This window comes from Tiliqua scincoides, chromosome 5, assembly GCF_035046505.1.
Source record: "Tiliqua scincoides isolate rTilSci1 chromosome 5, rTilSci1.hap2, whole genome shotgun sequence".
NCBI lineage: Eukaryota > Metazoa > Chordata > Lepidosauria > Squamata > Scincidae > Tiliqua > Tiliqua scincoides.
Genome location: NC_089825.1, coordinates 53,180,888 through 53,198,305, shown reverse-complemented (window position 1 = coordinate 53,198,305; position 17,418 = coordinate 53,180,888). Strand labels below are relative to the sequence as shown.

The 17,418-nt window shown below is 39.5% G+C and overlaps 1 protein-coding gene across 2 annotated transcripts in view; it reads left to right on the top strand.

Annotated features, from left to right (window-relative positions):
• The window catches only part of CLASP2 (cytoplasmic linker associated protein 2), a 161,307-nt gene that overhangs the window by 91,961 nt on the left and 51,928 nt on the right, over positions 1-17,418 (top strand). For both annotated transcript variants that reach the window (XM_066628157.1, XM_066628156.1), the window contains exons 14-19: positions 86-145; positions 1,415-1,492; positions 1,749-1,916; positions 2,536-2,591; positions 2,818-2,988; positions 12,527-12,628. In XM_066628157.1, coding sequence (XP_066484254.1) covers positions 86-145; positions 1,415-1,492; positions 1,749-1,916; positions 2,536-2,591; positions 2,818-2,988; positions 12,527-12,628 — 635 coding nt within the window. The remainder of the gene's footprint in view (positions 1-85; positions 146-1,414; positions 1,493-1,748; positions 1,917-2,535; positions 2,592-2,817; positions 2,989-12,526; positions 12,629-17,418) is intronic.

Genomic DNA, 17,418 nt, shown 5'->3' with positions numbered 1-17,418 from the left:
CAGTTTTGGTTAGATGTCAGAATTCTTACCTGCCATAAGAACTTGGAGAGCTTTAGAATTAACTTTAGTCCTTCTCTTTTTCCAGGCGCTCTTTTGAATTTTTAGACCTGTTGTTGCAAGAGTGGCAAACTCATTCCTTGGAAAGGTATGATTTGTTCCTATTTATCCAATACAGAAAAACTATCAGATGCAAGATGAGCTTTTGCTTTAATTCCACGAATCAAAATGAAGCTTAAAGTGTGTTTGCAGCAGTTGTTATGTCTATTGAAGCAGTTTTCATATCCTGTTCTCCTAGCAGCTGCCTTAGCAGCTCCACTACTATCAGGGGCAGAATATTCCACCTGGCCTGCATGAGGAGAATTCTCACTCTTAAGCGATATTTGTTTCTGGTGCTACCTAGCAGCATACTTTCTGGAATAGGACTATTTCCACATCAACTTACCATGGCCCCTAGGGCCAGGTGCATCCTGTTGTGATATTATGAACCCCTTCAATAATGTATGGTGGTGTTGCTGTTGAAAATGTAGCATGAATTTGGAAGGGGGCAAAGGGAGAGTGAGTAAGTGGAGAGTGGGAAAAAGTGGGGAAAATGAAAGGAATATTTGGTAAATGGAAATTACCTTGTAAATGGAATTTACCTTGTTAAAATCTAAGTAGAACATGAATGAAAGCAATAACATTGATTTAGAGCTAAAATGAAAATATCTGCTAGGTAAAGGTAGAGAATATTCTGGCTAAACCCAGAAAAACCCGGCTTGTTCTAGTCAGAGTTTCAAAAAAAAAAAAAAAGTCCAGACATGAAATTGGGATTGAATATAGGATAAAAAATTTTAGCAGCATGTCCAGCCTTAGTTAACTGTTGAATTAGAATATGTTTCTTCTAATTTAAAAACCTTAGTACAGAATTGTGGAGTGTTTGCCAACAGGACTCTAATTTTCTTAAAAAATTAATCTCCTAGAACAGTGGCTTCCAATCTGGGGTACATGTACCCCCAGGGGTACTTGTCAGGACCTCTAAGGGTACTCAAAAAGGAATTGAATAATGGCGGAAAAAGGCAGGTCTGTATTAGAATGCATTGCGGGGCTGGCAAGGCAGGAAGGAAGGTAGCTAGCTGACTGTGAAAGCCCCACCAACTGCTAGTTTTTGGTCATCAAACTGTGTATTATCAGATATGAATCAGTAGTTGAAAACATAAACATTTTAAGTAACAGCAACTATATTAATTACAAACATTTTGCTAATATGAGGGGTACAATTTATGGAAATGGGCTGAAAAGGGGTACGCAAGTGGGAAAAAAATGTTGGGAACTGTCCTAGAAGAACAACCATAGAGTTTAGAAATGTTAATATTAAAATGAAACTTACTGCAAAATAACATGCGTCATCTAATAGTGGGTTTGGGTTTTCTTGTAGACATGCAGCTGTCTTGGTTGAAACTATCAAAAAAGGCATTCATGATGCTGATGCTGAGGCAAGAGTGGAGGCAAGAAAGTAAGACCCTTATATTTAACTACCCTTTTTTGATGGCTTCTAAGAGTCAGGAGAAGAGAAATGGTTATTTTCAGAAGCTACAGCACTTCGTTGTCGCCCTGTATGTGTGCTTGGTCACACTTATTCCCAACTTATTCTTTGTATCCAAAATTTCTAGATTAATTTCTTATCAGTGCTTATGGTTAAAATACTTTTCTCTTTTAAAAAATGCTTGCATGACTGTACCAAAAAGTAAAGGCTTTTTGTTTGTTTGCAGGACTTATTTAGGTCTAAGAAACCACTTTCCTGGTGAAGCTGAGGTGCTATATAATAACCTTGAACCATCCTATCAAAGAAGTCTACATACGTACTTAAAGAATTCTGGTAGCATTGCATCACTTCCGCAATCAGACAGGTCATCTTCCAGCTCACAGGAAAGCCTCAAGTAAGGGTCATTTTTAGAGACAATTTCTTTGCAATGACCCCCATATGATGTTTCACATAAGAATGACTCTTCCACATGTGTACCATTTACTGGATGCGATATCACAGGTGTAAATCAGATGAGCATTCAGATACAATATGAGTAGTTGACATATTACTTTAAAGAGATATGTATTCAAACAGTCCTATCCATGTTCCAGCAGTAGTCATTAGTAAATCCATTCAAGTCTCTGTTTTGCGTAAACTTTGGTAAATCTTTAAGATGTAAAAAAGATGGCATTCATCTACAAAATTGCTCTTGTATTACCTGTTTCAGTCCAGTAGGTCAGGTTACAGGAGAGAAGGTAATACTGGATTTAGGACTCCCAAAATAAAAACCTTAAACTAGTTCTGTAAAATAATTAGATAAAACTAAAATATTAAGACATCATTTTTTATTACACCTTAGCAAAATGATACTAGCAAGTATGTAAGTTTGCATACATTCCACAAATCCATTGTATATGTGTACACATTTCATGAAGAACAAAGAATGTTAAAATAAATGGGACACCTGTTTCGTATCAGATGATATATAATAATTTGGCTTATTAAAACTGTTGCTGTTGTCTTTGTTTCAGTCGTCCCTTCTCTTCAAAATGGTCTTCGTCCAGTTCAGCAAGTATGGCTGGCAGAGGTAATCCCCCTGCCCCCCCCCCCAAAAAAAAACCCCAAAACTTTACTTACTGAAGTTGGATTGACTATGGAAGTTGGAGAGGGTGAACTTTTACTGTGTTTAAAAAATTATTTTAAAATAATATCTTGCCAAGATTAATTTTCCTGTTGGTGGTTCATATTGATAAGAAGAAATGAGCTGCAGTCTGACAGCAGGTGAATATCTCTTTTCATTTTACTACCTTTAGTTGCAGGGAGTACCAAGACTGCTCCAAGCCCAGGAACACTGCAGAGATCTCGTAGTGACATTGATGTTAATGCTGCCGCTGGTGCAAAAGCACGTCATACTGCTGGTCAGCCAGCAGGAGCTGGTCGTTTAGCAGCAGCTGGTCTACCTCCAGGATCATATGCTTCATTAGGTGAGGGAACCGTGTAGAAATACAATACACTGTTCATTGGAATTCTCTCTTGTATGTGTGTGTTTCATTGTGGTAGCAGTGATGTTACTGACACACCCAGCTATGTGAATTGAGAAACTGATGCTGTCTGATGGGGCATGATGACCTTTGGTTAAATTGCTTTTTGTCTACTTCAGCAGGTAGCTGTTTAGGTTATTACTTTGTGAAAAAGTCACTTTAGCATAGGGTACATATAATTTGGTTATCTTCTGTGGAGAGAAACTAGATAACGTGGTCATCCTCTTTTGAAAAAACTGGTCTATTTGCCCTGTCGTGGAAGATATCCTTGTAGAAAATGTTAATATCATACTGACTCTTTCAGAGGTTTTGTATGAAGACCTAGCATGGCTGTTCAGACTGTGAATAGGAGTAACAAATATGGTGCTGTAGGATTAGGTTGCAGTTACCTCTGGTTATTATTGCCTAGAATCTTGTCTCTCACAAGTTTGGGTGATGTCTAATGATTTGGAATAGCTTGTATGTTGACCAGTATGAACTAACATTCCTGATTTTTTGCTGATGCTACAGTCTTCAGTGTAAGAGCATTTCTGTTTGTCAGTGAGTCTCCTTTTTCCAAGATATAGGGAAGTCAGTGTTAAGTCTCTTGCATGAGAATTAATTTCAAGGCCTCATCTTAATGGTTCTATGAGAAAGTGAAAAGACAAAGATATGAGAAACTATTTAGATCCAGGATCATTCTGACTTTCTTAACAAGGAAGGTTTTCTTGTTCTTCTAAATCAAGTAGGAAAATGTACTCTTAACAAGACTTGTAAAAATTAAAGAGGATTTTTATTTTCAGTATTGTGCAGGCAAAGTTAAAATGGCACACATCCTGAAGATTACAAATATATTCATGGCTCTATTCAAGAGGGCAGAAGAAAAAGAATTTTGTGTTCCTTTTATTCTTCTTGTACTGTAGCCTTCTTGTTTGCCACTTACCTGGCCTTGGCAAATGCCCAAATAGCAGCCTACATGGCAAACACTATCTATGCCAAGTTTGGCATCTTGCCAGCCAAGAAAAATTAGAATAACTGCTGTTATGTGAGGCAAATTACATGTACTCATGTATTTCTCTGTATCTCCTTTTGCCTTAAAGCGTATTTTAAAAGCGATGAGCAACATGCACACACATAGCTGTATGCAGGGCTGCAGTAGTTGTCTACATATGTGCTGCCATATTATGAAAGTATTTTCTTTAGCTTCAATGCCATATTTACTGCTCCATTTGCGCAACAGTAATTTCACTACCCACCTATTCTTTTAATCCACAGACACACCCCACCACTTGGTCACCAGATAGGAAGCCCCACTAGCTTCTGCTCTCATTGAGAGGCACTGGGTCACTGTAATTAGATACTTCTTACTATAGTTTGTTCATTCATTTACTTCTGTCTTGAAAGCTCTGTGTGCTTATCAAACTGATTGCCCAGTTCAGGTCTGTTGTTTTCTTTAATGACAAACAGAGGTTTCTCATTATGTGGGCACATGAGTGCAGTATGAAGGTAGGCAGGGCGAAACGAGGTAGATTGGTGCACTTAGCTTTCTTGAAGGGAATCCTCAAATGTTTCATTGTGAAGAAGGTACATGTTGCCATTCTGAATTGAATTGCCTGAGTTAAGTGGAAGTTACTAGGCTTCCACCCTGGGGCCTGGGGATAAGAATAGGCCCTCAGTTTGGCTGTACTTGTCGTAAGAGGTGGCTAAACAGCCACCAGGTAGATGGGACTCGTTAGCCTGGGAAGGCAGCTCATCTGAGAGAAGGAAAACTCTGATCCCAAGCCTCTACTGCCTTGTGACTACATCCACTTATGGAAAAGGCTTCAGGAGTCAACCTCGAGGCAAAATCCGGAGCCGGAGTCCCTGAGGCAGTTCATGGCTGAACACAGTCACGTTCTGGCAACTCCTGCAACGCCACTAGAACCAACCGTATTGGCCTCTGCCTTTCTATTGGACCATTTCATCAACGCGGAGAGGGGGACTTGCTGCATGGGTAACAGTCTATCCTCCATATCTACTTTACCCAGGCTTCGTGCACTGGAGAGGACACTGTTCCAGAACCACCATTCAGAGCGCGATACCATAGTCTTCTGAGACTGAAGGATACCAACAACTAGGCTTGGTCTGCAATTCTGTACATACTTACCTGAAAGTCCCACTGAACTCAGTGGGAGCTTCCTTCTCAGTAGACATGAATAGGATTGGACTGCAAGTCTTGTATTTTAGTGATTATAATAATTGCCAAAAGCAGGCTGTTAATTTTTCCAAGTACTCATAGTCACTTCACTACTGACTTCATCGTTTTCTAAAGAATATGGCATGCGATTCCTTTTTTTCTTCTGTCATCTTTACTATGCAGTGCTTTTCTTTCTTCCCCTTTCTTCAGGACTTCATCAATATTATGGCAGAGATGGCTGTTTAATAACACAAGTAACTGCTAGTATAGGCTGTACAAATGAACCTAATAGCACGTTATGACTGTGTTAAGTATTGCAAACTTACTGAAATTGGTAGAGCATGAACTCGATGTGCAAGTGTCTATAGTTTGTTCATTTTAATAAATATTCCTTAATAAATGTTTGTGGCTCTCATGTCAACAGTGTTTGTCTAACGCACTAAGTTTTCCTGTTTCTTTGCCTGCTGTTCCAACAAAGAGGATACTTCTGACAAGATGGATGGTAAGACTCTGTTTCAACTGTCATTTTCTATCTTGTGGTTTCCATTCACTTACAGTTTCAATGTGTTTATAGTTGCCTAAATTATGATTTATTCTATGTTTTCATTAACACCATAATCTTAAGGCCTGGATTGTGTCTTGCCTGTTGACGTCTAATATGTTTGTACAGTATATATCTAATTTGTGCCGTATTGCCAGTTTTGAAGAACCTTACCTCTATACTAACTTAAAAATCAACGATCAAATGAACAATGAATCTTGATTTCCTAGAATTTCCCTGCAGTATCCATAAATTAACTGCTAAATTTAAGTTGCATTCAGTATTTTGTTCTCTGTAACTAGTGATTTTTGTTTTCTTCCACATTAGCAATTTCTAGACTGTGATTTTAGGAAAATGCAGAGGTTTGTCATGTTTCTCTCTGCTAGCAGCTTGTGGTGCTGCATTGGAGGCTGCTTCTGAAGCTTCCTAGTGTTTTGGAAGTCTATTTGGCCACTGTAGAAGTAGGTCTATGTGGACTTTGGATCTGATCCAGCAGGACTGCTCTTATATTCTGAAATGGTTTGCCCAGTACAGTGGAGAACTGTTTCTGTTAAGGCAAAAAGCCAGAGGGCTTCATGCATAAAAATGAATTGTGCCTTTTTTCTTTTTGAATGTATTCCTAGAATATTGTCAAGTTGACACTAGGTCTTTTGACAGATTCAGAATAAACTAGTAACAAATTTTTTTTGGAAGCTTAATGTAATGCTTTAAGTAGTAGTCCATACTTCTGTTTGCCATTGTGAGCATTTGTTGTTCTCTGTTGAGTGGGTTGAGAGGAACACCAAGCCATTTAAGTGCTTTAGCAACCTAGCACCAAAACAGCAACTACAGTTTTCTTGGGAGCACCCAATCATCTTGGAATTAGGAAGCAGGAGAGTTATGCTGTGCTCAGATGCTTAGTGCAGTTATGTGGAATATCCATGTGACCTTCAGCCTCTTTCTCCAGTTAGGTTCAAGGTGGAGAGAGAGTCCAGAATTGTCATTTGGATGGTGAGTTGCCAGGATTCTGTAAGCATCTTAGCAGTCTGGCATCTAAACAATACCCTGTGTTCCTCCCTAGCTCCAAATTTAGAGTTGGAGCCAACTCCAGCTCCCTATGGAGTCAACATGTGGTGGCCAGGGATAACCTCTGCAGTCATGCTGGCCTTCTTTAATTGCAGAGACAATTCAAGCTTGGGATGGGAGTTCCTGCAGTTCCTGTTTCCTGTCCATCTCTCCGAAGTATTGCAGGGTGGTTGCCTGCACGTTGAGTTTTTTAGTTAAACAAGAATGTTAAGCAAGAAGTACCTGTGCTGCAAGCAGTATTATAGTAAAACAAATGTAGTTATAATGGGCACATAGGGGGCATTCTTTATATAGCATTCCCCCATATCCATGGTTTCCTTATCTGTGGGGAGGAGGGACGGAATGGAATGCCCACAGATACAGGGGTCTGCCTGTAGTTACAGGTGGCATTTATTTTTCCTTCACATGTGTATAGAGGGAGTGGGAGTTGTCTTCTTGCAACTCAATCCTTTTGCCATTACCCCTTTTTGAATCAGTCTAAGTTGCTTTGTTTTGCTTTTGCGACTTATTCTAAGTACACGGCTTGCAAATATAGTAGATTCATAAATAATTCCTCTTGAAAGTATTGTCCATATTTTATGTCTTACATATCTGCTTAGTAAAGGTGAGCTAGGTTTGAAACATCTTTGAATGTAATTGTGTGAACCTTTTGCCCACATTTTGGTGGGATCTTCATGTTTTTGCACATTAAGCCATACCTGTTGTAGCTATGGCATAAAGTAGTATGAACAATAATGGCTGGTGAGTTGGTACAATAAAGCATTTTTATTTGGCAAGAGAGAACTTTTCACTTTAAACACATTTTTTATTCTTGCAGAATATGCTTTCTTTTATGAATATGTTTTGGCTTTCTCAGAGTGATTGCTTACCAAAAACAAAAAGCAGGGAATATGTTTGGAATATCATTGTCTTAATATCTTTTCCCATTTAGGAACAGCTTCTGAAGATGGTAAGAGAATGAACCTTCTGCTAAAAAACACATGCTTCCATCTTATATTTCCATCTTCATGAGCAATGGTCTTATACAAAGTCATTATGTTGCTCTTAGCGCTAATTAATTATTTGGCTTACCTAATAATGTGGTGGTGTTGCCACAGTATGTCTTTGCAAAATGTTTAGTTTTTTTTGTTTCAAGCAACCATTTGCAATGAAAACGCGTTGATTCCCATTTAATTTTAGATGTGCAGACTTTTGGCTTACCTTGTTTTTGTCAAAGTTGTTGGTGGAAACGTCAACATGCTAAACAGACATGCTCATGCTTTTCGGAATCCGGTGCTACTGTTTACAGGGACTTAGTTTCTCTTGGCATCCAAGTATTGATAACTAGCACTAATGAGCAAATGTATAAATTAAATTGGAACAATTCCCTCATGGATTTGTGTGCTGTGGCAGAAGCAGAATCGCAGATTATTCAGCATCTTATGAAAATGGTGGCACTCTGTATTCCTGCCTTTTGCAAATCGAAGTCTTTATGCAAGTACCTAGTTCCATCCCATTATGGTGGATGGAGGAAATACTGTCACTGCATGGGTGTAATTGTGTTGAATTAGCCAAATTTATTTGTGCACAAACAAGTTGTCCTGATAACATTGCTTTCTAATAACTGACTCAATAACTTTTTTTTTAACTCGCTTTCTTCTCATGTACTTGTTTTTCTGGACTTTCTTTTGTATTTGGGGTGTATGAATCCTTCTGTAGGAAGCCTCAAGAGTGAAATATACCTAACAGTTCTGTATGCAGAACTGTATTAGGTTATCTACTGTTTTCTCAGCTTTTTCTTTCAGTGTGCAGCAGCTCCCTAAGATTAGCAAGTTAAATGTTGGAGTAAAGATGCTTTCAGATCTGACATTCAGAAATTTGACTCTCTGTAACCTTAAGCTGACTTCTTATGCATCCTGCTAAATACTTCATAGTAGAATATTTCTGAACAATTATTTGAATTTTAGCCTTTTGAGCAGGAATATGCATTCCAGCTTGAGTTTGGTGGATTGGTGGACTCTGTTTTACTTATGTTACTCTGATTAATGTTTTTTTCAGTATTTCCTTGTGAAAATAAAATTGTTCTTGACTAAAGAACATAAAACATAGAAAATGTTAATTCATCCATATCAAAGCTATGATGAAAACTGTCATATTAGACTACTGCTGAGAACACCTAGAGCAGGAGTGTCAAACTCATTTCATACAGCGGGCCAAATAGCATTAATGGCACCTGCTGGGTGCCAGAAGTGATGTCATTAAGGAGGAAATTATGTCTTGAAGCAGGTGATGACTAGATGTACACTTTGTTCACCCCTAGGAACTCATTAGTTGCAAATGACAGAAGATAAAATATGAAATCTTGATCAGTCATAAAGTAACTACCTGTCAGCGACTGGATGATACATCACAGAGCATGTGCTCTCTTTGACGCATTAGATGCAGCAACTTCCAGTACGGTTAGGAAGTGTGTACTATGGAAATACGTACTGTGTTAGGCTCTTACTAGTGCACATGTTAGGTTCCTCCAGGTGTACATATCTGAAGATGGTACTTGAAGTTTTGTAAATTCAGCCCCTTACAGCCCAATCCTAACTACTTTCTCCTGAAGTAAAGGAACAAACATTCCCTTGAGGAGGCCTCCTTGATTGCCTCCCTCCCCCCCTGCAGGATGAAGCATCCCATTGACACAGCTTCATCAGAACTGGAAAGTTGGTTAGGATTGGACTGTTGATCTGGACTATTAAATTATGGTGTGGCCACACTGTTCTTATTTATTTTGTAAAAGTTGTAATAACGAGTGACGATTAGTGCTACTTTAGAGTAAGACTCCTTGAATCCCTCTGATCCACAGTAAAAAATTACGCATAATATTGTAGAGTACAGGTTGAGACTAATCACCATTCCAAGCACTCACGGGGATAAAAAAAAAATACTGCACTATAGCAAAGTTTCTTTGCTCCAGTGATTGAAAAACAGCCTTGCTGACCCTTTGACTCTAAGATAAGAGTCATTAAGAAGACAATCCATCAGCACTTCACTCAGCCCCTCCCTTCACCAATGCAAAATGATCAGGTTTCTTTCGCTTGCTGGGGAAGGGAGGGGTCCGAAGGAGAGAGAAGGATTGATGGATTGTTAGCCTGCTACCCTCTCTCTCTCTCTCATTAAGGAGGCTGTTGTTAAAGGACTGTTCAGTTTTTAAAACTGATTTTAAAGGGATGCATTTTTCCCCTTCTCCAGGGATCAGCACATTCTTTCTCATTTGCAGGGGCCATTTGTGTTGAGTCAAATCTATGTATAAAAAATCCGTGTATAAATAGGCTGGACCTGTATGTGTTATTTTCATTTGACTTTCCTACATTTGAACCATGCCAACTAACCCTCACATTGCTAAGAAGGAAGGTTGGAAGGGCAGCTAGAGATCAGAGGACATTACTTCATTTAAAAACCTTAACTCTTGTCTGTTGCTCCCCAGAGTTCAGAATATTCTCCTTGTTTGTTCTACACAGCACCTAGTTCACAGTCAATGCCCACTACAATATTAAAAACAGTTGTGCTCTTGGATTGTGTCCTTCCTGTGTGCTATTCCTTATGTGGTGTAGCACCTGCCAAATTAATGCCCTGAGCCTAACTAGTAGTGCTTTGCTGCCTGGACAATGAGTTTTGTGCACCACGGTTCCCAGCTAAATTCTTTTAGCTACTATTTTTCCCCATAACTGCATTTATGTCTGTGTTTTCATAAAAAAAACTCACATGTAATGGTGAGTAACATGAAGGTCCTGTGTCTTGGAACAAATAAGAAAAAGACAGGGCTGATAATGAGTTCAAGTGATTGGAAGAAGAGAATTGCACGAGGATTGGCTGTTTGGCTGGTGTCCTGATTGACAGTGGCACTAGGTTTGAATGGTGGATGGTTTGCAGAGCAAGTCCATTTTCTCTCAGGTATTGTGCTTTTTGTGAGTGTGAGATGAGAGAGGTCATTTGCAGCTGCTGTGGAGCAGCGCCTACTCCTTCAGGTGCCTTTGCAGGAAATGTCATTTGGCACTAGGAGGCTTTGAAATGAGGGGAGGGAGTGTGTCCCTTGAGGCATATTTGTGCAGGCCTGCTAAAGAGTTTCTGCTGGGCCATATCTGGCCTGTAGAACTTATGTTTGACACCCCTGGTCCAGAGATCAGGGGTCTGTATAAGTCCCAGTATAAGTCTGTATAATTACCAGCAGAATCAAAACCCTATTCTCAAACTAGAAGAGAAAATAATTGAAAACCCCCACCATCTTAATTTTGCATTGATTAATATATTAGATCTAAAATCAGTGTGCTGACAAGAATAATAGCTTGCGAGACCACTACTCAAGCTATCCTTTAATACAGTGGGATTCAAACTGGGGGACATCCACTAAAATTGAGTGTTGGGCGGGTTAGGACAGACAAAAAAAAATATTTCTTTACTCAGCGTGTGGTAGGTCTGTGGAACTCCTTGCCACAGGATGTGGTGCTGGCGTCTAGCCTAGACGCCTTTAAAAGGGGATTGGACAAGTTTCTGGAGGAAAAATCCATTATGGGGTACAAGCCATGATGTGTATGCGCAACCTCCTGATTTTAGAAATGGGTTATGTCAGAATGCCAGATGCAGGGGAGGGCACCAGGATGAGGTCTCTTGTTATCTGGTGTGCTCCCTGGGGCATTTGGTGGGCCGCTGTGAGATACAGGAAGCTGGACTAGATGGGCCTATGGCCTGATCCAGTGGGGCTGTTCTTATGTTCTTATGGGGCGTCGCAACGCCCCAGCCTGTGGGTCCTGGCCTCTGTCCCCTTAAGGGGCGGGGGAAACCAGGAGACAGGGGGAAGGCAGCGGATCGTGCTGCTCAGGGGGGCTGCAGGGGCTTGGGTGCAATTGCCCAAGCCTCCTGGGGGTGCGGGGAGCCCTGCGCAATCTTCGGCAGGGCTCCCCAGGTCAGGAAAAGGAAAGCGGAATGATTGCGCCCCGCTCCACAAAACTGGAAGCGGAGCACAATTGCTCCGCTTTCCCTTCTGAAGGGGCTGCAGGGACTGGGGTGCACCCTCCAGTCCCTGCAGCAGCTGTCCCTGTGTGCAGGGAGCCCTGCACGAGCGCCTGCAGGGCGCGCCAGGTCAGGGAAAGGGAGAGTGGGGCTATTGCGCTCCACTTCTGCTTTTGTGGAGGCAGACCAGATCGCTCCACTCTACCTTTCCCTGACCTGGGGCTCCCTGCAGGCGCTCGCGCAGGGCTCCCCGCACATAGGGATGGCTGCTGCAGGGACTGGAGGGTGCACCCCAGTCCCTGCAGCCCCCTGAGCGATGCGATCCTATGGATTGCGTCGCTGCCTTCCCCCTGCCCCGCTGCCTCCCCCCCCCGTCCCCGCAAAGACTTACTGCGAGTTTCAAACTCCCGGAAAGTTTGAAAACCGCAGCTTTAATACTTAGGTACACGTTGATCAGTGGGCTGGCAAAATTTTTACTGAATGCAAGATTAATTTTAAAGTTTTAATCCTCCATTTTCTTAACATTTTGCATTCTACAATGTTACCTCTACTTTGTTGAAAAATTATGAAACAGATTTCTTCCAGATAAGCTTGTGTTTGGCCAATAATATAAACTAGCCTCTTCAAGTGCTTTGATTTCTAATTAGGAATTAGTTGTATTTGGCTAGTTCTGCATGTTCTAATGCTTCCTTCTATGTTGATTGAACTACTACTTCAATTACTGTGGCTTTTTTACTTTATAGGACGTGTACGAACCAAGCTTTCAACACCCTCTATTGGTCTTGGAAACTCAAAGACAGATTCCAGAGGACGTAGTCGAACAAAAGTTGTATCTCAGTCTCAGCGTATGTATTACTATGTGTTGCTCTTCCTGTAATAAGCCATATACAATCATTGACCAAAGGATATGGTCAAAATATTTAAAAAAAACACTACAAACAAAACACTACATACTGAGTTGTTGTTCTGTGCCGTAGGTGCATCATCGCCAGACAAAAATGAAGGTATTTTTTCAGTGTTTCAGTGTTTTGGGTCAGTAGTCTTTGCATGCTTTTGAAGTCTTTTGTAGTTGGTGTGGTGTTACTTTGAGCAAGATTTACACATATGAAAATTTACCATAGGAAGAAACAAAAAGAGAGCATTTCTGCCACTGGGCAGTGAAGCTCTTACAAACAGACCTCTCTGTGCCCACTTTATACAAGGAAACAAGAGAACAAATGGTGCGTTCAAGTAGTCATTGATAATCTTAAAAATCACAATTGATTTAAGTGCCCTCAAGCATGTTAGCTAACTACAGCGTAAAGCTACAGTTCAGTAATTGAAGTTCCTTCCAAAACTGTATTACTATTTTCTCCTTTAATTGAAGTTCAGTATAGTATGTAAAAATAGTAATACATTGGCTGGGTATGTAAAATAATGAAATGAATGAATCTTACTTATTGATTCATCATACGCATAGTAATGTTTAGGGAGACCTTTAAGATGTGCTGGCATTTTGTCACTTAGCATACTGATAGAACTTTACTTTGCTCTAAATGTAATGTGGCTGTTCATGATAATTTGTTTTCAACCTAATTGTCAAATATTGTAATGAATATAACTATCTGTAACTTTGGGATCGGGGCTATGAAATGGAGGTCTATCGCCATCGCTCTTTCTACACCAAAGGGAATGTGTGCATTATATGCGCCTTATACATTCACATTATAACATGGTTTCACTTTTGCTGTAAGGAGCTTGCAGCTTTGGGTGGGTGTATAAGCAACCATGGGAGCAGTGGCAGCAGCAGAAAAAAATGAGAAGAGTGAATGGAATAGAAGGGGCATAGTACATTTCTGTGGGGAGAACCTTCATCCCACATGTTTAATTTCATCCCCTCTGCTGAAAGAGAAATCATTATATATTTCATATTGATACATCCCAAACATAAACAGAACTGCTCTTTATAAATATTGTTAACAAAGAAAGGCTTAATGGGAATGTGAAAAGTACCCTTGGCAGCACAGAGGTTCAGCCGTGGGAGTCTGGGACTTGTCAAGAAGCCCTTCCTCCCATTTTCTCTTCCAGCACATCTAGTGATAGAGAAGGACTGTTTGGTGAAGTTATTCTCCCACATTGCAAATTACATTGATAATATGTCTCTTGTGTCACTGTCTTTAAGGGTTGTGCTTTTTATTATAGTGTAGAAAATAAGTTATATGTTCTAAAAGATATAAAAGTTGTACACAATGAAACTTCTGTAGCATTAATAATGAAATGGTGCTGTTTTCAGCACTGAAAGTGTTTGTCTGAATTCTGGAACATTTCAATAGGCCCCAGTGTAGGACCCGATCCAGAGCTGCTTATGCATCTCAGAACTTTTTTCACCCTGGAAATGTAATAATAGTTGTTGTTCTTGTCTGAAAAACATTCAATGGCTGCTTTTTTGCTGCTTTTACTATGCAATAAAACCAAAATAATATAAAATATAAAAACCGTAGATTATAAAACTAGAATTATGTATCTGACTTCCCACACAATTTTGTAAAGCATATAACAGACATTGAAAGTGTGAATGTGACAAATGTGTATCATATAGATGCGCTCTCAGGGACTCGCAATAAACTGTAGCTCCATGTAGGTTACTGTTAAGTGGACATTCAGTAGCAAATTTGGATTTGCCTCTGCATAATTAGTGAAATGTCCATTATTTAGTTTAGTTGGTCATAACTAAGTTCCACTGACACTAATGGGGCTTGGTTATGACTTGCTAAACTTGAAATTTAACCCGTTGCGTTCTGACACATCATAATATTTCTATATTTTCATTTTGAGAGCAGTTTGTCTATTGTGGCATGAGATTTCATAATAAGCAGCCCAATTTATTCATTGTGTGAAGCAGACTGAAGAGGTTGTTGGGTACGTATATATGTGCATATACGTAATGGCAGTATATTTCATTAATTGCAGAATAAAATCATAAGGGTAGGACTATGTAAATAAAGCAGATAAATACAAAATTGAGAAATTTCTGGTAAGTACAGAATTAGTATTGTTTATCTGCCACTTTGTCAGTAATTTTTGTACCACCTCCTCAGTCTGCTTTGTACTGTTAAATAGCAGTCTCCAAGATGTTTCATCACTATTGTTTTTGGAGTATGGACTTGTGTGACTGGTGTTCTGAAATATGTCTAAGGGTGCAGTCCTAACCAACTTTCCAGCACTGACCTAGCCATAATGCAGCTACAAGGTAAGGTAACAAACATGCCCTTACCTTGAGGAGGCCCCCTTGATTGCCTCCCCACTGCAGGATGCAGTGCACACCACATTGCCACAGCTATGTCAGTGCTGGAAAGTTGGTTAGGATTGCGCCCTCAGTCATTAAAATAACAACAACAACAACACAAGTATTTCTATGCCGCCTTTCTTGGTCCTCAGATTTCTCCTTAGACTTTATTCAAGGCGGTTTACATAGGCAGGCAATTTAAATCCCCGTAGGGATTTTTACAATTTGAAAGAAGGTTTTTATCTTTCAAGAAACCACAACATTCAGATGTTTCTTTCTTGATCTGGTTGCACATTCTGGCCTCCATCCTCCCATGCTGAGCAGATGGAATAGCTCGGCTCAGCTTGTCAGCTGCTTCAAGGTCGCACGGTGCCGGTGGCCTCGAACTGGCGACCTTCGGATGTTATCTTCAGGCAAATGGAGGCTCAACCCTCTAGACCAGACCTCCTGCCCTCAAAATAAGTATCTTTGATGCAGTTGTATCGATGTAAAGGCTTACGTATTGTAAGCCTTTAATTTTCTAACCATCTTGTTTAAACTTTGGAGGTAATCCGTAATTTTGAAGTATTATAGAGACTTTAAAGAACATTGGCATTTAAAATGAGAAAATAATTTGATGGAAAGTTGCTTGAAATGAAAAAAAAATTAGTTAACATATTAGGATTTCAGGCAGTCTCTTTTAAAGTAGTGTGCATAAATTTGCCAAAAAAAAAAAATCCTTCTTGATTTATATTGGGAGAACTCCAAGTTTTCCACTGGAATTAATGAATTTTCAGAGTATTCTTCAGCAGTGGAATGATCTAAGGATTCCTATCCCACTCCACTATTTACATGGAACATGTGATAGGCAAAGAGCATTTGTATGACTGGTATCTTGAGTTTTAAGATGTTTCCATTTTAGCATACATATAGAATGCATAGTATATATAAATAAGCGCACAATCTATATGCATGAACTGCTGGTTTTCAAACTGTGTTTGGGCAAACGTGGCATTTTTTGGAAGATGCCTCAGCAAGTAAATTGGTAAAAGTGGATAAGATTTCTTGAAGATAACTGGTCACTGCTGCTAATCTTTCCCTGCACTACACAACCAGTACAGAACTGTTAAGGTACATCTTCAGTTCCCTTGGGGCAACTGCTCCAAAAGTCTTAAGCAATGCCCATTGTGAACTGAGTGTTCATCTTGAACATATCCTGGAATCTTCAATCCACAGGAATTCCTTTCTAAGCCAACTTAGAAAGTGTCAAAAATAGGCAATGTTATTTAATGCACCTGTATTAATCAGCAGTAGCACAGCATGCAATAGAAATTGATCATCAAATAAATTTCAAAGCAGTACAAATCCTTTCTAATAATAAATTTGATTTCCCAAGACTTTGAGAGAAAAACTAGAAATATTTAAACATCCCTAAAACATCAACAGAAAAGAGGATCTACATATTAGCAATACCTGGCTTCCAGTCCTAAACAGAACAGACATAAAAGAGCTTTACAAGGAAGAGTTTTCCTGCAGAGATACTGTGATTAGGTTGAGTTTGCTTTAAGAAGGCAATCAGTAAAATGGTACTCTACAGTTAAGCACCTGGAGATTACTTTTTTTAACTGTCATTCCTGATTTCTCTAGCAATGTGTCCTGCCTAGGCTCATTTCCTTGACAAAGTTCTGAAAAAGTTGCAGAACAAAACGTTGGACTTTTTAACAACATGGGTTTTACACAATCATGGTCTTTTCATCTGGATATGTTAAATTGTTAGATTGTTTAGCAACCACTAGATAAACACATTTTCACTCTTTCTTCTTGTGTACCTTCTTAACCCCTGGCTCATACACTTACTAGGTCTGCAAAAGTGCCCCCATGGCCAAGTCTTTGAATTGTTGGTTATTGGGAATTGTTGGCTTATGTGGGTTATGTTCAGAGACTATTGCTGATACTGTGTGTATATAATTAAAAGTTTTATATGTGTCTTTATGGTATTAAACTGCTTTCATGAAGTATACCTGAAAATCAATATTAAAGTTTGAGGGTGTGTGCTACCTCCCTCTGTATTTTTAAGCACCCAGTGAACCAAATAGAAAGCACAGCCAGGACATAATAAGTACATCCCTTAGTTGAAGTGTAAATATTTAGGCAGTAGTCATTGATTACTTCTTTAAAACCTCTACATGCATACAAGATACAAAAGTTTTGTATTTTTTTTTCTCTTTCCCATTATCATCACTTTGCTTTTCTTTCATTGTATTATCTAGATTGAAAAAGTAATAGCTACCCTTTCTTCAGCTGTTACCTCTCATAATTTAAAGATTCTGAAAAATCTTAATCCAGTCTGTTCAGTTCATTGCTTTTCAGTTCTTTGCTAAAGAACTGTAA